Source organism: Enoplosus armatus, chromosome 19 (assembly GCF_043641665.1).
Source record: "Enoplosus armatus isolate fEnoArm2 chromosome 19, fEnoArm2.hap1, whole genome shotgun sequence".
Taxonomy (NCBI): Eukaryota; Metazoa; Chordata; class Actinopteri; order Centrarchiformes; family Enoplosidae; genus Enoplosus; species Enoplosus armatus.
The window spans coordinates 19,267,050-19,288,449 of NC_092198.1; the positions used below are offsets into that span (position 1 = coordinate 19,267,050).

The 21,400-nt window shown below is 44.3% G+C and overlaps 1 protein-coding gene across 1 annotated transcript in view; it reads left to right on the forward strand.

Moving 5' to 3' along the window:
* The first annotated feature begins 404 nt into the window (after window positions 1–404).
* The window catches only part of man1a1 (mannosidase, alpha, class 1A, member 1), a 116,418-nt gene continuing 95,422 nt past the window's right edge, over window positions 405–21,400 (forward strand). The window contains exon 1 of the mRNA XM_070925734.1: window positions 405–914. Coding sequence (XP_070781835.1) covers window positions 405–914 — 510 coding nt within the window. The remainder of the gene's footprint in view (window positions 915–21,400) is intronic.

The following is a 21,400-nucleotide window of genomic DNA, read 5'->3' on the forward strand; positions in this document are numbered from 1 at the left end:
TGCGTGCGGTTAGCAGGCTGTGAAGCCGTTAGCGCGGCTGTCAGCGCTTTTATAGCCAGCCGTCGGGAGGCCACGCCCCCCCCCCGCGTTCCCACCACTCACAGGGCAGAAAGTGATTAGCTCATCGCGGCTGTCAGTCACGCCTATCTGCCCCTGCTTCCTGTGTGAGCCGTTGGACTCGCTCTGTCTGTCTGCGGAGAGTCTCCGGTATGGGCAGCCGCCTCACTCCTCAACTTTTTACCGGAGATTTTACCGCTGTTGCTTCCCATTTGACACGGTTTATATCATCCGGAAATGGGTCTCTGAACGGAATAAGCCGAAAGTGAGTCCGACGAGAGTTAAGTCGACCGTTTAAATTCATTTTTTTTTTTGTTGTTGTTCGAGTCGTTGAAGGAAGAGGGAAAATGCCAGTTGCAACTCTTCTGCCTTTTACCGCGACCCCGAATAGGAAGTCTGCCAGCCCGACCTCTTTCAGGTTGACAGAGAAATTTATTTTGTTATTAGTGTTTAGCGCTTTTATAACCCTATGTTTCGGGGCCATTTTCTTCCTACCGGACTCGTCCAAGCTGCTTAGCGGAGTTTTCTTTCATTCCTCCGCGGTGGAGACCAACACCCGCACCGGTCCGGACAGCAGCGACTCGGGTTCGGCTGGAAACGACGAGAGGGTCCTGGCCAAGATCAGGAAAGACCACGAAAAAGCTCTGTTAGAGGCCAAGGATACTCTACAAAAACGGCCCGACGAGATAAAACAAGACATTATAGAGGAGAAGGAGAAAGTTGCAAAGGAGAGTATGGGTCAAGGTGGGAAGGATGTCAATATTTTACCTTTCGTTGAGTATCACCGCCCCCCCGGGGCGACTGGACACGAACCCCTGGACCCCGAAACCAAGGACCGACGGGCTAAAGTCAAAGAGGTAAGGATCTGTTGAGCTGGCGCACTGTTCCTTCTATGGAGAAAGAACATCACACCAAACTCCGCCAAAGATCGTACATTTTAAATTCGCCTTGGCTTGGAGCCGTTGATATTCGTGGTAGAACATGACTCAACACCTTACACCAATCGTCCATATCCCGCTTACGATTCGGCTCACATATACTACACAAAGGAGCACTAAAGTGAATGAAATTTGAACTTTTACAAAATGTTCGCATGTTAACTCGAAAGTCGTCTTCGCCGAAAGGTTACAACGTTACCTCGCGGAGAGCGGTGGCGACGAGTGCAGGCTATGCCGAGTATACAACTTGTGATTTTGCCGAATTAAAGCTGACCATAGTGGATCACTTGTAGCCGAAATGCGCAAATATATAGTAGTGTTGGGCTGAAGGTTTTGAACCGTGTTGTGAGATCTACGTACACCTGCCGGTGACTTTGACACATTCATTTGGCAGCGTTTTAAACGGAGTTTTGCGTGACGTTTCTCTTTACACGAAACAGCGGCCGGTTCCTGGAGAAAAGGAAGGAATGCGCGCAGGATCCACCGCCCCCCTCCGGGCTGATTTACCTGCCTTTCGAGTTTCCCCGTGTCAGGACAATGTGGGGCTGGTGCAAAACCAGCCTTGGTCAGTCACCACAGTGGGAACACCGGGTGTCATGGTGTGGAGAATTAAACACACCTCTTAGCCTCTCACAGATCTTTAAATTCACCCCCCTCACTCCATCAAAATGAATAGGTTTTAGTTATGTTGCTCTGTGTTGCATGTGTGTGTGTGTGTGTGTGTGTGTCGCATAAAGGAACCACGAACATAAATGTGGTTATATAACCTTGTGTTGTAATAGGACCATTAAACAACCCTTGAACCCTTTCATGTATGACCTAGATTCCCAGTGTGCTCCACAGCTCCTAACCTGAAGATCCGGGGGGGGGGGGGGTATTTTAAGAGAACCTGCGAATTCATGCTTGGTTTGAAGGCAGGTGGCTGCTGATGGTGTGCAGTCAGGCGGGTGCTCTACCCATGGTGTGATGATCCCAGCCCTGTGGCTGATGTGTGGACATTCAGATGGACTGATATTGGCCTTTCATTTAAAGTCGTTTGAAAATTAGACATCTGCATATCGCTGCGGCCCAGAGCTGACATGAAGGAGGTCAGGATATGACTTTTCCTGAACAGCCTCTGGGGTGTCTGTGGGGCCACGGTCACCACTGACCAAATGAAATATCACAATGTCGTGTTTGACCGAATACCCCGGTATGATTTTAGTGCTCTCAGGAGATATTTATGTGTGAGAAGATTACGAAAAGCAATAATTGGTGAAGACCAGTCGGCTGTAAAAGTCTGAGAAGTTCAGAAAGCTAGCGCAGCTTCCAAATACGAGGTTGAACTTGGTCGCAATACTATGTTAACCGAAACGCCCCACGCTGTCCAGTCTCATATCACGGCATGATATTTTGTCGATATACCGTTTAGGTGTCCGGCTGTGAACGCTGCCCCGAAACCTAAAAAGATCATTGCATGCATTTGGTATACAAGACACGCCGTCTGAAATGCCAATGGGAGATGTTTCTGACCTTAAGATGACATCACCTGCCACTAAAAGGTTAAGGAACCCTGCCGCCGTGCTGCCAACCACACAAGCGAAGAGGGGCTCGGCTGTTTACAAAATTACAGTTTTCCGATAACGTGCATCCTCCTGTCAACTGATCGTCAACTGATCGTCGTCACATAGGCCATGTCACAGATGTCCAATGTATTTGACATCATAGTGATGGCGGTACAAACACAATCCCAGGCATGAGGACTTCCAGTTGACACACAGCATATGTACTCAGTACAAGTCTGCCTTTCCTCCCAGTCAAAAAATAAACAACTCTATTGAACACTGTATCAAATTTTAACTTAACTTCAACTTCCTGTGCTGGATATCAGCGTATAAGGTGGCTGTCTTTAATCTGAAATTATAACTTTAGAGAAACATTCCCTTGGAGATTTATTATTTTTGTGCACAGATTGTAATATTAAGTAAAAAAAAAAAAAAAGAAAGAAAAAAAGCATCGCTGGTGCTACGGGCTTCAGACAGAGTGTTTCCACAAGTGGCACAAATGCTGCTTTTCAGCATTGCAGTTCCTCCAGCAGCATCACTAATACTGAGATTATGTTTTCGTGCTGTTTGCTGTTTTGTTGCTGATGATTTAGTTGACCTCAGTAGTGAACTTAGATCCAACGGCGCTTTAAACAGTAAAACAAACACCTTTCTGAGATCACCCGCCGATTGTCGACGTCACAATTTGGCACAGGAGGACACGAATTGTGTTTTTCTTTTAAAAACCGAATCAGAATTGTTGAATTTTTGAATGAGGGCGTCAAGGTCGCTGAGAGGTTAGCTGAGACGGCATCCCACGAAGGTGTGCATTGCTACGTTGCTATGTTATCGATAAGATTACCCCGACTGATCACATTTCACCAAAAGATTATTGCTCGCGGTAGCGATAACTAGTTCTTTGTTCTCAAGCAAGTCACGTCGGGATATTGACTAGCATTATATATGAAATATTTGGCACTTGAATCAGTACTCTGACACTGTCTTTCATCCAGCCACCACTCCTCTCCATCTGCAACTAGATACATCTTAATCTCTGTTTGCTCAAAGGGAACTCACAGTGGTGCAGAGATGGTCCATGACAGTGCAATATTTTCTGACGGGGAAAACAAATGCAAAAGTCTGCCCAACCCCCCCCCACCGGCCTAATGAAGCAACTAATGAACACATTGTGAAGTTAGGGGAGAGAGTGCAGCGCTTTGAACTGCAAGAAACAGACGAAAAGATTTGTACTCAACATGACGAAGCGTGTGTCAAAGCAGAAATGTATTTTGACAAACAGAGGGTGTAAACATGTTCCACACTGAAAACCCAGGAAAGTGGCTAATCATTGAAAGAGAAATCCACTGACATGTTATTGTGTGAATCCGCAATGTTAGTTTAATGGCATCCCGTAGAACACCGGCGCAGTTTTGATCAATTCTAAAATCGATATCTTGCCAAGTGAACCACATCATCCTGGCATTCAAGATGAGGCGTTTAAGTAAACGTGTCCACGGATATCATTCTTTCCTTGATATTCGAAATACGTCTACTCCTGTGTGTTTTTATAATAAGGGAGATGCCTTTGGACTAAATCAACATGGACAAAGTAGAGTGGTTGTGACAAACCGGTTCAGCTTGTAGTTTGGATAGATATTGACTCAACGGTGTTGGTTATGCCTCATATGATTAAAAAAAGCAGCTACAGTTATGAGAAATGGCAGCAGAGTGAGCTTTCATTTACCTTCATCCCTGCTCGCTGTATTGAAACGCTCCATGGCAATACTAGCTTTTGCAGTAGAAGATGTACTTGTAGCAGTAGTTGCAGAGGAGCCCATAATTCAGTCATTGGGCGTCAGTCATTTCTTGGAACAATTCTTTCCCAATAAAAAGTAGCAGTAGTAAATAACGCTAGGAATCGAATTAGACGTGGTGCTTGTAGCAATAGTTTTAGAAGAAGTCATGATATTAGTGTTATTAGTAGCAGCACTAATAGATAAAGTAATGGCATGTTGATTTCTTAGTGATACTGTGATTGGTTGATTTCCATCTGAAGGTCTTGTGTTGACACACCACCTACGGATATTGGCGAAAATGCTGCTTCTGAATATACGCGGACCAAAATAGCATCTGGTAAACGTGCGCATAACAATCAAAGGACAGATTTTCAGTTTAAGTGATGTGACGAGGCCAATCATTCACCTTTTATTCTTATTCAGATATTTTTACGCCAAAGTTAGACAGAGATGCACCTCAACAACCTGACTTTTTCAGGCTTCTCTGCAGACCTTTTTTCTTTTTACATTTTCTGCACAGTAAAGCCAATAACTCTGTTGACCAAACACAGACACGCACGCAAACACACTCCTACATGCTCCCCTTGACCTCCGGTGGGCCTGGTGTTATTTAGCCGAGGCTTCTTAAATTATTTGAAGGCACAAGCTCTGTGATGCCGGCTTCTTGCTCGATCTGACCCAGTTACCCAGGGATCTACCCTGCCGTGTCGTGGTCTCAGTGGCCGGGTGTTTGTGGTGGGCAGAGGACGGGCTGCGGGGGCCACTCTGTTAAGGATAAACGGCTTGCCGTGAGTGGCCGCCGCAGTCCTACAATCAGCTAAATCGGTTTGTCTGCTTGAAATCAAAGGCTCTCTGGAGAACCCCTCCGCTCCGCAGCCTTCCACTCACTCTCAGGGAGGCTTTGGAGGCAAGAGCAGCGGGGGGGTAATAATGAAAACGTTGGCTGTTAAACAGAGGTAAAATCAAGGTAGAAGGGGCTGATGCTGAATGCTAGAACGCCTACGTTATTTGACACAGCAAGCTACTTTTCTCTCTAGTAGTAACACATTTCTTACCAGCTGAACCTGACTGCTAAACAGGCGCCTCTGATACACGGAGAGATGCATCTGTGGCAGTGTGTGAATAGGTCAAACTCAAGTGAAATGCGTGTGTTCAGTGGGCCTGCGTCATATTCACACTTCCTGTTTGAAAGAGGTATCGGTCTATGTGCTGGATGTCAGGCCCAGCTGGTGTGGAAACGGACTGTTGATCTCGAGAGAAGGACATTTTTCCATTTTGGTGGCGGCCCATTTCAGCTATAGAAAGTTGTGAATCACAATTACAGAGGAGATCCTTCACAGCAGACATTGAAATGTGTCTCCTGTATACACATTGGAACCAGATATCTCTTGGCAGATTTCCACACTCATTACCTAGTGTCATTTTCACATCACTGTATCTTAAAATGAAACACTTTATCTTGCCTGTTCCCCGTCTACCAGTGTCCTCACGATCCATATCTAAAAGATGTTCAATTACCGTGCTACTGAGGAAAACTCTGAGTGCTACTGACCTTATTTGGTGGATCAGGTATCGGCCAGGTGCCACCGATCCACATTAAATACAGATTCTTTGTCAATGTCCTCATAAAATTGAGCATTTTTGCTATCCGTTTTATTCATTCAGTGGCGACAGGCTGCCAAAGTCACCGCATTACCTTTTAATAAAACTGATCCACAGTCCGATATAGGAAGTTCACATATACTGGGGAGCTCCCTCAAGGACCCCCAGAGGAAACCTGGATTTGCTTGAGAAACCACAGCCGAGGCTCTGCTTTTGTGGCAGCATTTTTAATAATGGTAATGATAAAATAATGACAGACTTGTTGCTAATTAATACACACAGACTCACCTTTTACGCTCTGAGCAACTGCTGCTGTCCTATCTGACTCATCATCCTGCTCTGTGTGTGTGTGTGTGTGTGTGTGTGAGTGTTTAAGTATGCAAATTAGATGCAAATGAGCAGTTGACCAGCCATAAGGACGGTGTGTTTGCAGTATTTGCTCCTTTCAGTTCACTACCTTAAAGGACAATCGCTTAACATCCCGTCAGCCCGTCACCTCTGTCAGCACCTCCGCTTCTTTGAAATGCACAGAGGTAAACTGTAAGCCATAGCTTGTATATACGTCACACACACACACACACACACACACATCTTGCTGTTCAGAGGGCTGTCGATTAAAGGCTGGTGGCTTGTAAAGGTTTCTCCTCGCTGTCAAAGGCAGACTGTCGAGCAAAGATGAAGCATCAATCCTCCTCTCCCTCCCCTCCCATCTCTGACTGCCATGCCTGTCATTTCCTTCCCTCCTCACTCTTGTTCCCTTCATTTCCCCCTTTGTTGTTGCTTCTCCCCTCTCCCTTTCTGCTTTGCTGTCTTCAGGATACAGTTCAGCTGTTTTTGCCCACTCCCGACACGGTTGCTTTTTCCACTGTGCGTGCATGTGTGGGGGTGTCTTTGCAAGCGCGCATGTGTTTCACCGAAAAAAGCCTCTTTCAGTGCTTGGCCAACCTTTTAGAGCCTGAATTAAAGTTCTCTGTTGCTGTCTCTTTCTGTCTCTTTCTCAGGCTAACTTGGCAGCCTATGAGTCCTATTTCTGTATCGACCATTTGAACTAATTGCCTCTGGTTCCCTGGTCCTGCTTTTATTAGAGTGGAAAACAGACATATATATGTGTGTGTGTGTGTGTGTGTCAGATAGAGGTACTGCTGGTCCCTCCAGGTGCTTTCTTTAATTGTCTAATGGCTATAATAGTTGTGGCTCACAACCAGCACCACTGCTTCCTCTCTGTGTGTGTGTGTGTGTGTGTGTGTGTGTGTGTGTGTGTGTGTGTGTGTGTGTGTGTGTGTGTGTGTGTGTGTGTGTGTGTGTCAGATAGAGGTACTGCTGGTCCCTCCAGGTGCTTTCTTTAATTGTCTAATGGCTATAATAGTTGTGGCTCACAACCAGCACCACTGCTTCCTGTGTGTGTGTGTGTGTGTGTGTGTGTACATTAATGTACTTGCAGACAGAGAACTCCTTTCAGTCATCTGGCAATGAAAGCCCTGTAAAGATGTAGAGAAGCCATCAATCGCTGCGTTTACGTGGAACCTTTTATGTCACTAATCTGAATGGAAAGAAATTGAGTTCTTTTTTTATTATTATTTGATCTGATTTGATTGAAGGAAGAAAATGTGTCACGTAATCGGTCCACTGATTGCTCTCTATTTTTAGAATATCTATACTATGTCTTTGCACTTTGCAAAAGTGTCACATCCGTTCTACTGGTAGTATCATGAGGTTTAATCCCCCCTAAGCAGAGAAAAAAAAAAAAACAGGGCTGACATCTTGAAACCATCACAATCAGTGATGTTGAAGCTGCTTCGTCTCTACTCTTTTGGAAAGCCACATGATTTGACTCCATTGGCTGGGGTGCACGCACGATATGAGCTCATTTTGTAATTTAAATGACGTGAGCATCGAACATGGATCTGTATAGAGCTGAAATGATTAGCTGACTAATCGATCAGTTGATAGAAAAGTATTTTAGTAATCGATATAAGTAGTTTTTCCAAGCAAAAATGGCAAATATTGTGTAGTTCCAGCTTCTCAATTGTGAGGATTTGTGGTAGTAAACTGAATATTTTTAAGGGTTCGAATGTTTCGAGCAATTTGAAGACTTCAGGAACTTCTGATTGGCATTTTTCACAAGAATAACAATCGCAATTCTTACCCTATGATATATATAAAAAATGATGTGTTTGTCGGAACTCTAGTTGTGAGCCTAGATCTGCATCGTAATATTTTGGTCAGGGGCAACAGTTCATACGATATTGCCGTAATTTGAATTCATTCATGAGGGATGAGACTGAAGGAAACGTTCACAGCGGACGTTCGGTTGAAGCAGTGGATGTAAATGCCTGTAGTTGGAGTTATGAATTGGAAATTACCCAGAGATTGTAGGCTACTGTAATATATCAGGATGTCCACCATCTTCCCTTTGAAGACAAATCACGCTGTAGCTCTAGCCCAAGGCCTGGCTAGGAGTTTAAGACCCCGGTAATGAATATTGTTATAGCGTAATAAAGTCACTATAAATATACAGTCCTAGATGATAGCCCACGGGGCTTTAGGTATTTTGAATCCATATATTGATATGGATTGTTCCTGCACGGCCCTTTTAGAAAGTCGGTGTGGATCGATTGGTCCAGTGGTTGGGGTTCCAGCAGGTTGTAATGGGGGAGTATGAGGATGAATGTACTCGTTCCAGGTCTTACGCTTGTTGCCTCTTGGCCCTGAGGTCTCTCAAGGAGGGAATATAGAGTCCAGAGTGACTGATGGGCTAATTGTGCATATATACATACTCAAACCGTCAGTGCACGGCTTCTATGTATTTGTGTCTATGTGTGTGTCTTGTGGGCTTTGCATAGTCTAGCCATAGCCAGGGGCAAGCCCCAGCATCCCACTCACCACAGGCCTGGATGGGGAGATGGGGGGGTGTTAAGTATTATTGCCTATAGACCGTATCCATCTCAGAAGTATATCTAGTGCCTCACTGCTGTCACTGCGTCTACTCTCCCAGCTCTATTCCTGCTCATGCATAGTCATTGAGCATTCATTTGGAAAAGCTTGGAGCAAAATAAATTAGGTGGATCATTATTACCTAGTATTTGTGCTGCAGGTCAAGGCACAAGCAAGCCTTGAAGCATGGATGGGAAACGGGAAAATACATACACATTATACACACTGAAAGACGATATGTACTTCTCGCCACCAGCCCCGTGCCGCTTCTTTTTGCCCACTCCACCAGCCACTTTAATGAGTCCCAACCATTCAGTTTAAAGCAATAAAAGTCGGCTGGGAAAACGGTAAAATCTCTTTGGGTTTTCTGCGGTACTTTGCAGAAAGCAAAGCCAAATGAAGTCCTGATTTTTATTCATAATCACGCCGGTGTGTAAAAAAAAAAAGAAAGCAAACACTGCCAGAAAGATTTTGAAACCCCATATCTACAAAACCCCTAAGGGTTTAGAGATTAATTTTTAACTTTGGGAACACATTTCTGTGATGAAATATTCTAAAATCAAGGTTCACTGACTAGACCCCCCCCCCCCCCCCCCCCCCCAGTGTTTTGACTGTATCCTTCCTGTTTTCAGTGAAAATGCTCTAAGAACCTACTGTACACTGTAGCACCAAACAGCAGACTGACACAGTTGGAGACTAGCTGGAGCTGGAACGTAGCGGAGCATTTAGCAGCTAAAGGGCCAGATATTTCCCTCAGGAGTTGGTGGAGAACAGAAACAGAGCTAAAAGGAGAGTGTATATATATTGGACATTCATCAGGTGGCCAGAAACGCCACAAAATAAATGTTGCTCTGCGAATGCTTGGTGTGTAAACTGTTTGCAAACTATAGCTGATATACAGCTACATCAACTTAAAGCTGATGATTTGTCAAGGGAGTTTGGTATCTTGTGGGAAATAATTAATTACACCCATTTAATAGCCAAGTAGGTTTGGACAGTGTATCCAGAGCTTTTACACCTGGCATGTTGCTTGTTGCAGTACCAGCTGTTGGATGTCAACATTTTGGGAGGCTGAACTCCAGGGCACCGGCAAGTTAAGTGCATTTTTGCCTCGAGCTTAATTTCCGTGCGTTGTGATGCGTGAAGGCGCCAGGTGATGCAATTTTACGAACTTATACAGATTTTTAGTTTTAGTAGTCAGTTTTTAAGTGCTCAAAGTTTCCCAGTGACGTTACATGGCCGTCATTCGTCGCACACGTTATGAGGCTGTGCTGTTTGGAGGTTGGAAATGTGCCTTCGAATCGTCCAATGGAAGTATAATAGTCAGTCAGCTAATGTTGTGGTGCCTTTTTAACTTACACTAGACTGAGAGAAATTAGTGCCTGGAAAAAGCTGGCTAAATGAAATGTCAATAACAAGTCATCAATAACCCTTCAGGCTCCCTCCACACATCATTTGAACCACCTCCGTGTGATGCTTCAGTCCACTCGCCCCACTCTCTCCACCACTTGCAGCTCGTGTCTGAGCTTCCAGAGAGCTCGTAGCCCGAGCACCGACAACAGCCAAACACAAACCGGTGGACATGCACTTAAACTATCAAAGAACAAGTCCAAAGAGAGCCATGCCGTAGTGCTAGCCCAACATAACAACATCAGACAAACGGGTTTCTAGGCCGGGCAACGCCTCCTGTATGCACAGGCTGACATTTCCAGCTAAAGGTGAGCTTTGGAGCTTTGCTTTTCTTTGCTGAATCCTATCAATACACCACAGGCTTTGACCTGCAGTTGGAAATGGACCTGGATTTCTGGTGTGTGTGTGTGTGTGTGTGTGTGTGTGTGTTCTCCTCTTCTTTTTTTTTTTTTCCTGCAGTGGGCAGCTGCCTATTGACAAATTCCAGTAGCTGTACAAATGTGACCATGTTTTATTTGGTGCCCCAGGGAGTTATGAGTGCCCCGTGAGCTGCTGCCTGTTGGTTTCTCTTCCCTTTTCTCTCACACACAGTTTCTTTCTCTTTCACTCACCTTCTCTCTCTACTCCCAAAAATCATAGCTATACAGTAGGTTTGTCGTACGATACTCGTGTCCTTCAGTGGTTAGACTCATTCCTTAACCTAATAATAAGTCCCTTTTTGGGGGCATTTTAGCTTTTAGGCTCTTACTATGAATTCCTCCTTTATATCAACGGAAGAGAGAACTTTATTTGAGAGAGGGTATCATTAGAGACAGGTCTTAATGTCTGTTTCATGAATTTGATCCCTGTTTTCTGACCAACCTTCATTTGCTGTTAATGTGTTGACTCCACACTTTCTCCATCTGTTTCACATTAAAACACGTCCAGCTGTTCAGAGGGCATCGTCCCTTCCTTTCACCGCAAGGCCTTTATTGTGAAACACCCGCAGGAAGTGTGTTTCGTGAACAGCAAAGTAACACTGAGAAAAGGAGAACCTATTGAAGTCAATTAATCGGTGAAACACAGAGCATACATACAGTATACTCTGGAAATGTACTTTGTATTGAATTTAACACGAGAGCCATTATAGTACAGACCATGAACTCCCCCCTTTTCAGCCCGGCTGTTGTTTGAATACGGCAGATTTACAATATTTGGAGGTAGAGACAAACAAAGCAGAATTTAAGAGCACCGGAGAGGGAAGAATGGGAAGATGCCACACAGGTCCTGGTCCAGGTTTTGGACCATTAGCAGTCTACAGTAGTGTTGCAGGATCATTGGCATTTCTTTTGTTATAGATAGTGGTGTATGCTGAGCAGAGCTTGGCCTCATGGGACCTTGGGTGAACACACACACACGCGCACACACACACGTGAAATCTACTGGCCGGCGTCGCCATTAATGAGCATGCCTTGTGCGTTTGTCGGGGGCCGTTGGATTAGCGAGGCCAGGAGGTGCAATTTGTCTTGTCTTGCTCAGAGCTAACGCACTGCTAGCTCATTAGCATTTAGAGTATCGTTATTGATTACTGTTGTGTGTGTGTGTGTGTGTGTGTGTGTGTGTGTGTGTGTGATTTTGGACAATGATCGCATTTTGAGTTTGCTTAAGAAACCAGGACAAATTGTCAGTCAGTTTAAGAGCTGTTTTAGAGTAGCGTTTGGAGTTTTTTTGGGGGGGTTGTCGAGGGCAAAGATCAATTTCTCGGGTAAGACGTTTAATGTCAACGGAGTTAGTGTGTTGTTTAAGAGTAGACGAATATGCTTCTTTCGTCTGATGACCTTTTTCTTTTAATATTCCTGCTTTAGTTATGTGAGAGGAACAACAACAACAACAACAACAACAACAGGAATAGAGACCAGTGATTTTCCTGACACCTGTGTCTCAATGTGGTGATGTTGAATTTCTCGGATAAACTGAACGGTTAGGTTTTCCTTCATGGGTTGATTTGAATTGACGTTTTGGAGATGAAGGATTTTCACATGTGTGTGCATGTAACACTTCGTACTCCTCAGGGCAGCCTCAGTAATCCTGGCCTGGTGTGGCACACAATGCTAAACAGGAGCCACACTCAAATGTCATTCTTTTCATTCGTGGTGCCAGCAGCAACAAGTTGCAGCAGGAGCACTTACATTTGGCCAACCGACCTCAACTTGAAGGAATTTGTTATTGTCTGTTCTCACACAAGAGCAGTGTTGCTGGATGCTTCACAGGGCCTGAGAGAGACTTATGTTGCACACAGGAGGAGGAGGAGGAGGAGGAGGAGGACAATTAGGGATGTATTGGTACTTGCCAAGGTAGAGACGGTAGCAGTGTTAGTTTTGTCTCAATTAGAGGGGTATGCACTGATGTTGAACATACATGTGCTGTATGTTGTTCAAGTTCAATGACTTGTACATCAGGGGTGGGAGAAAACACCCAAATTATGATATGTGTTCTTGTGATACTGAAGCACGCAGTAGGCACTGATCTTCTATCAGTTTGAATAGCACTGCAAATGCACAACGACACAGAATTTGCAGCTAACTAATGACTGCGCGTGAGTACATCACTGTGGGAGACTTTTCAGTCGTCACTTTTATCTGCTTTTACATATAGATTTGTGAATATTAAAAAAAAAAAACAGATAAACATTCCCAAAATTTCTACTCAAATCCTTTTGGGTGAGCAGCCAAATCCATTTGAAATAAACACAGAATCTTTTTATTCACGTTGGCGGCATTGTCTTTTTTTTTTTTTTTTTGGGGAAGGGTATGAAGAAGTTCCAAAATGGGTGTTCTTCTCCTATTGACACTACCCGGGATACGAGCCAAAATCCCGACCATTATGCACACATCTGCCGCGTGAGATGAGCTCATTGTGTATCGTCAGCTCGTCATATTTCCTATTCGGGATCGTGTTACCATGTACTCCAGGTTTCCTGTTCATTGCGGCGGCTTGTTTTGAAGTCGGAACCCACCTGTCTGCTTTGCAAAGGCATGTCCGCGATGTTCAAAAAGATAAAACAGCCCTGACAAAGTCCAGGGACAGAAATTTGCCATTTAACATCCTGTCAACAAGTTGCCAGTTTATTCTTGGCAAACAGAAGCTTCTCGGTGTTGGCACAAACCGACTTGTTGCTTTCAAATGCTGGTTAGGATTCGCAGCCCTTTAGGCTGTGAGCCTCCAGAGGGGATGAAGTATTTTGTGACCAAGCCTTGTAGCCCGGTGATAGAGATGGAGGAAAAGGCTCTTGGATATTCACTATTAACGTATCCCAAGCACTCCGGGGGTTATGGACGGCTGACTCTCTCTCTCCCTAATCCAATTCAGTCTAATACCCAGAATCATAGGCTGTCAATCACATACTCCATTTATTTTCCCATCTCCCTTTCCTTCCCTCTCTTCTTTTTCCATGTGAGGGCTAGCATTTTAACACTGCAGCCTCTTCCATCCTGCATATTGCATCAGCCGCGGACCCGATAATCTCTTGGTAGGGTGTGAGAGTCAAGGACCGTAGGAACTTGTTTGGAGCGGCGTTGGAAGATGGAAGCATCCTGACATCACATGCAAAAAACACAATTTCCTCACTCCCCACAGTTGAAAATGAAAGTCTGCATATTTATTTTTCTTTGCAAGACAATTTGGCCATCATTTGTGCAAGTCCTCGGATACTACTCACTGTCCGGGGTCACTCATCATCTCATCGTCCGTCTGACACGCGGTTAAGGCCAAATCTAGCGACAAGACAGTGTACGCTCGAGGCAAGGTTTACATACTTGAAAGGCATTTCCTTAAGTTGAGCTTGCAGTCGTTCTGTAATTAGAGTCTGATTTACTAAGGCTGCAGGTAATTACACAATCAGCAAATGGGACTGCCCTCTGGGTACGCTCTGCAAGCGATAGAGGGCTGAAAAAGTTGCAGTACAGTGGCGGGATTTGTGTGAGATCAGCGAGATCAGAAGTGATGCCGAAATGAAAATAATGAAGTAATGATATTCCAAAACATTTACGAAGGACACCATTCAACTCCAGCTGAGAAAGAAGACAAAAAAAAAGATTGCTCATATAAATCCGCGCTACCTCCAATATAAACGTCTCGCTAAGAGTGCATGGTGCCAGAGTGCATTAGCATCTCTGTGAATGTCAAGTTTAATGGCCACAAGGCCATAACTCCCTGCTGGCTCTTTGTTTTGGCATTATAAAAAAATTGGCCATTTGGTATTACTGCTGTGTTTCTCTTTCTACGCAGCTTATCTTTGTCGTATTCAGAGCAGCTTCCTCTGCACGTTTTGTTTGCGGCGTGCTCATTTATTCGCTATTATTCCACTTCACTGACATTCTACCCGCCACCGTCTCCTTTTTACGTTACCTGAGAACGCTCGTAAGATGCAGAGACTTTTCCATGCAAGACAGCATTGGAAATTTGTGTGAACCTTGGTGAATAATCATCTCCACCTGTGATTTGTGGGATTCTGCCTCTCTTCTACGCACAAAGGAGAGAGGTGCGTCTAACCCAATGATCCCAAATGACACTGACCGTTGAATTCACGGGTATGTCGAAACTGCAGTTTGTTCCCTGATGTGAGGGTTGACAGGCGAGTCTTGAGTTGTGTGTCTTCTAACTGCAGCACCTCTTCTTCATGCCCTCTGTGCTTTTCCTCTCGCTCTCCAGTTTGTTTTGGTGCCCCCCCCCCCCCCTCACATGCGTTGGCTGTATGCTGTGGTGCGCCCAGTTCAATTTACTTGGGAGAGAGGCAAGCCAAGTACACATGCTAAATTATTCAGCCTGCATCCTGCAGCCACTCTAACTCATGGGAGGACGAAGATGAGAGTGAGTGTGTGTGTGTGTGTGTGTGCGCGCGCGCGTTATAATAAATACTGGCCATTACGCACAGTTGTATACTACATATTGTGCCAACAATTCATTTAAATGGATTTGACGTGGCGAGTTCATGAAAGTTTGCATTTCGTAAACTGAACTGGAAGTATTGTGTCAGACGCGCAGTCATTAAGTAGACCAATATAAAGGTCATGAAGAGACAAAAGGAGAGGGTGAGACACTCAAGCACACACTTACTTGTTATTAACTGATGAGTTCTTGAAGCCCTATTGTGTTACTTGTGGATGAAAGCTTATTACAGTTGCACTTTTTCCTTTTAATTTTGACCAATGCCATGTCCCTCAAAGCATTGTTTCTGGTGAGAAAGCATTTGAAACTGAATTTAGAGCATATTAGGGCACCTACATTTACTATTGAAAGGGTAGTAATGATTAATTTACGTGTACTTGTGCGGAGTCTGAATTAAGTCAGTTCAACACACACACACACGATTCTGACAGACTGTTATAAACCCGATGTAGCCGGGAGGTGAAACTCTCCTCACTTGATGCAGACTGGTGTGATCTGTGAACCTCAGTGTTTAAACACATCTACCAAACCGCAATAACTGAGGCCCCGAGGCGCTAAACTGAGAAAACCCCACACCTTTCTGTCCAACGCATCTTTTTTTTTTTATTTGTTTGTTTGTTTTTCTCATGTTATTGACTTTTCTCATGCCAGACATTTTTATCTCGTCTTAGCAGGAGAAAACACAATCATGTCTAATAACATTAATGCATTTCAAGTGTTTCCAGTAAGACATGCCAGTGAGTCAGCATACACAATACCGAGGCCACACAGGTTAAATCCTCTAACAATGGAAGCCGGTGCCCTCACGCTACCCTCACTGAATAGCTGTCTTCACTTTAATAGTCATACAAATAAACTCAGCAGGGGATTTATGACCCACTAGGAACTACTGGAAAAGGCTCGTACAACCTCTGATCTGTGTTTGTACCACCGCAGGGAGAATCCCATTCAAGAGACAGCTTGTTTGGTTCCCTCTTTTGGACTATTAGGTGTGTTTGTAGAATTGGTGATTGCAGAGGAGAGTTATTATAATAATAATAATAATAATAATAATAATTTGTTATTCATGAGAAAGCAAGACAGTGATAAAAACCAGGATCTGGATTTCATTTGACAAATGATCCAACGAAAACCCACATTCGCATCGAATTCTCCAGCGGACTGTAGTCGAAATCCACCCCTAGAAGCTGCTTGGTGTCCATTTTTTTTTTAAAGCCAGTTCACAAAGCCACTTCTGCCTTTCTGAAAAATAAAGATTAGGGCTGAACTGTTCCACAAAAAAAAAAAGGGAAGAAAGGATTTGGGCTGGCCTTCTCCCACCACTGCACTAATAGTTACAAATGGAGGACTTTTAAACTGTTTTAGCTGGCTAAAGAAGATGCATTGGACTGCTGCCCAGCTGGTAAAATAGAGGGGAATATAGGCTCCCAGCTGGGAGCTTCACCGGACAATATCTCTTACAGTGTATCTTCATGACTGGGACAAAAATATAACCACAGAGGGAAAAAAAAGCCTCGTTTTTATGAGAATTAATGAACTATTTCTGTCTTAAAGGCTACAACTGCGGGGACTTTAAACACATCATTTTTAAGAGGAAAGAGGTGTTTTTATATTCAGCTACAGCTCGTAAGACTTTATGCAGCGAGCAAATGGATAATGTTTGTTCAATTTAATAAGGGTCTAGTTTGTACTTAAGTGGTGTAACAACTAAAAGCTGGATCCTCTAAAAGGTTGGGTAAACAACAAAAAAAAAAAGAGTCAAACATACTCATAGCTTTCAGGAATCTATGGGTAATGTTCGGATGTTCAGCACTCTATTTGAGTAGGCAGTTTTTTTTTTTTTCATAGCAAGTGACATAGTCGCAGGTATAATGCAAATTGTGCAGTAATTATGACCGGGACTGTCTAGGTATTTCCAGGTAATAAATTTGCCTAAAAGATTAGAAAACGCCATGGCAACTTTATTATCCCTTTTTTAATGTGCGACTTAATTACTCTGGAGTGGAGCGAATCTAATTTGGTCTGCTTTGTAGTGGAGACGTGGGCTAATTATTACATTATCACGAGTTGAAATATCATTACCGAGGAAATATTGGACATTGTGAATATGGGAGGAAGAAATATCATAAAATAGAGGAAGCAGAGTGGAGTTTGCAGTCAGAGCGCAGGGCTTTTGTTGCTATGTTGGAGTGGAATGGACATGTTGAAACTGGACGAACCCACAGCTTTTTTTTTTTTTTGGGGTGGGTGGGGCGTAAACGTTGATTATTGCCTCCGTTTAATGGGATTGCGGGAGTGATTGGATTAGCAGACAAAGACTCTCCTGGCTGATTACTAGACCCAGGAGATCCAACACTTAACAAACATGGATTAGAGCTGAAAAGATCAGTCCATTAATCGGTTAGCTGAGAATTCATCAACTATTTTATTCATTGATTCGAATTCCAAGCATCTGTGGATGTGAATATTTGCTGGTTGTCTTAGTCTTCCGTGACAGTAAACGGAATATCTTTTTTGGATTTTGGACATGGACACTTGCTGTAATTGGGGCCAGTTTCTGTCTCCTCCAGCCCGCGGTACCAACCCTGGAAGCGGATCCATCCTCCCGGTTTCCCCACCGATATCGTAGAAGCGTTTAGTAAAAAGGTTAAAGCCGTAATAATGTGGATGAGGAGACAAAAAGGCTTTTTCATTTGTTTCTGTCAAATGGCCAAAATGGGCAGTTTCCAGATTTCGCCCTCCCTCCAGCCAATTCATATTCCATAGTTACTCTCCGTTCTTTCAGCCCAAGTCATTTGAATAGAGCACAGGGTGTATTTTCTGGCGTTCTCTGCTGTTCAGTCCTCATCTCTGCCAAGCTGTTAAACAAATGAGTGATGAGCTCAAGCTTTGCCGCCTGCCTGCCTGCCTGCCTGCCTGCCTGCCTCCTCTCCTGCCTGCTGTATTGAAGCAGGCCATGGAAGTAATGGAGAGAGGGAGAGGAAAAATCAATCTGCCTTTCACAAAGTCTTCATTAGTTCGCCTTTTGTCAAGCGGCTGGGTCAAACCCAATTGGGCTGCTTCCTACACCAAGAGAAAGGTCAAGTCAATAAATGTGTGCGTGTGGTCTGATGGAGTTGTGCAAACCCATACACACCAGCGAGAGGTCTGTGAGGGAGTGTTTAGCACTTCACCCTATGCCATGATAGTCGCAGTGAAATGAAAAGGGAAAAACTTTTGTCAGCCTTGTTAGATAACATCCGCATAAAAATGCCAAAAACGTATCCCATTACATTTTACTTTGTAGAAAACAGCTTATTTCAACAGCTGTCAGAGTGGAAATTTAAAATGCTTTTTTTTCCCCCCCAGTTCACCTCAAGATTATACATGAAGCATTTCTGAGGTTTTTGAACACCATGCCTCTTCGGTCCTCCCTCTCTTGAATAGATATTTGTGCTCTCAATTGGTAGAATTTAATTAAAAAAAACAACAACAACAACAATAACAACAGCAACACTTTTCCTAGCTCCAGAACACATGGCTGATAGCTGATTTGGCTCCGTTTCTGGGCAGATAATGAAAGCAATCATATTACCAAGACTCCAGTGTTCATATTTTATTGTAACATCTTTGTTGTCAATAATTGTGCTCCCACCGGAGCGTTATTTCACTGCCAGAACCAGGTTTTTTAAACCAGTCAGTCAGCTGATATAGATTTTCTACCTCTCTTCAATTTCATCATTCTCTCCTCCCCAGATAGCCATCAGTGAATATTGATTAGTGCGCAATGTTGCTTTGCAGGTAGGCTCGGTCTCGGGCCGTATTATCAACACGGAGCAATGTTAAGCACCAATCAGGGACAGCGCAGTTTTACGACCCCCGTCGGTGTCAGCGAGTCTTGGCACAGGCTCGGCTTGTTAGGAATGCAGGGATCTATGAGATATAGACGAGATCTGATTTTTTTTATTGGCTGGAATTTATTGACTCGGATCTTACTTTGATCATCGCTTAGTCAATAGGGGTCGAGGAACTACATCACTGACTTTAGATTGAATAGCGGTACATGAAGAGGACGTCTGTATTGTTTTTTTTGAATTTCTGTGATAATCGTATTGAATTTTGATTGATCGGAAGTCCTCCAGATCGTAACAGTTTGACTTATTCAGTGTGATCGCTCGGGCATCGTACTGAATGGCCACATCAATGTGAGACAACACTGCGGTTTCTGTCCTGGCCTTTGCTCTTTGCTCTCTCTACCTGATGATGTGGCCCCCGCAGGCACTTTGCTCCTCCAGTGAAAAAGTACAAATGGGAAGTTAATGTTTTACCTGCCGTGGAAATACATTTGTTACTGTGTGGTGCCACAAATACAGAGTAGGGGCGCAGTTGCAACTCATCTCCTGTCGACGGTGCAGGATCAGCCGATGGATGTAGTTGCAGTTTAGCACTTGAATATATGCTGAAATCACATATCTCAAAATCCTGTGCTTGGTCTTTCCTTTGCTTTCACGCCACAAACAAACACATCAGAGTGTTGACTGGAAGCGGGCCGAGACCAGACTTTCCAGTCGGTATCTCGGCCGGTCTGGTTGTTTGGTCCGCACCAACAGTCCAATGGACAGCTTTCACACCAGCCTTAACAAACCAAACCAATCGGGCAAAAGCACCAGAGTTTGTCGGAGCTAAACCAAACCGGTTAATGTGGAAAAAGCACCCTGAGCTCAGTATTGGCTGGGACGGATCAGATCATATCAGTTCCACACACTCCAGCCTCCACTGTCTGAGGTACAGTATATCATCATTGCATTGTCTGTCTGTCTGTTCTTGAGGAAAATCAATCATTGCTTTTTTGTGATTACGATCAGGGACGGCATGAAAATATGAATTGAATCCTCCGTTTTGGCATGCTGGTGCAGTGCTGTTGTTCAGTTCTGCAGTGAAGCCTCACACAGCCTTGGCTCTTGTCTAATTTTTTTAACATTTGGTCGGTCGACTTTTCAGAATGAACGCTTTGAAGGGCTTGTCGGAAGATGTTGAACTTAATGACCAATCAGATAACTCCTAAACACTCACATTTCCTCCGTTTCCTCTGTTGTTCTTTAACTGCAGCCGTTGTTGTTGTTGTTGCTCATTGTGTATTTGTTCGTGCAACTTCCTATTTCCCATAGATATGGAGCTCCCCCTTTGAACCTAGTGTTGTGTTTGGCAGTGATTTGGGCAGAGATGGACTTTGTTGGAAGTGGTGTTGCAGAATTGCTCTTTCCAAGAGGTCAGGAAAGAGATGCACGTCTTTTTATTCAGCCAGGGAAGATTTGGCAAGATCTGTTCATCACTGTGGGAGGAGTGTGTGTGTGGAGGAAAACCTCTGAACCCTGTTCATTCAACAAACAGTACCGGATACTATGTCAGTTCGTGTGCGTGATAAAGACTGACTGTGTCATTCATTATTGACACCTTTCCTTTTGTTTGTCATGATAACATTGTCTCCCCACAGGACTCACCACTGTGAGACTGTGGTGGGTGGACCTCGGACCCTCTGGGGTAATCATAAACACATTGGCTCTTCGCCGCCCGGAGTGGCGCTAACGCTACCTTTGCTGCTCCCGGCCTGCATGGAGCACTGGTTGGTTGGTCTTTGGAAGCTCTATTGTGTCATCGTTTAAGACTAGCCGCTGACAGAGCAAAGCAGGCAGGCGAGAGCGGGAACGTAGTGCTCCCTGGGTAATGCAGTTTATTGAGGGCCATCAAGGACCTGATACGGAGCTTGTGAGAAGTGAAATGTAGAAATGTAGCACCGGTGTCCTCAAAATGCCCCGGCGTCTCGGACGCAGCCAGGACTGACTGGGACGCAAAACACAACGTTTTGACCTTTTTATGTCATTAGTATGAGAGGTGTCAAAATATTCTCGGTCTCGCACAAACATGACCGTGACGTGAAACTGTAGTTGGAAGCGCGCCGCTGTGTGTTGGATCGTTTGCTGGTAGTTCGCGGAAACAAAAGTGTTAAACCCACTTTCCTTTCAGCAGAGACTGCGGGGAGGCAGGATCCTTATTCCAGCAGTACAATACTGACCCATATATGGTTGAAATACTAAACCGCTTAGGAAATCCCTCACTGATCCCTGAAGAACTGGTCCCTAGGCGGAGAGAGAGAGAGAGAGAGAGGGAGAGACGGATATTGTCCTCTGTCTCTGAGCAGCGAGAACATGTGAAGAGACGAGGTGGAAAAATGCTT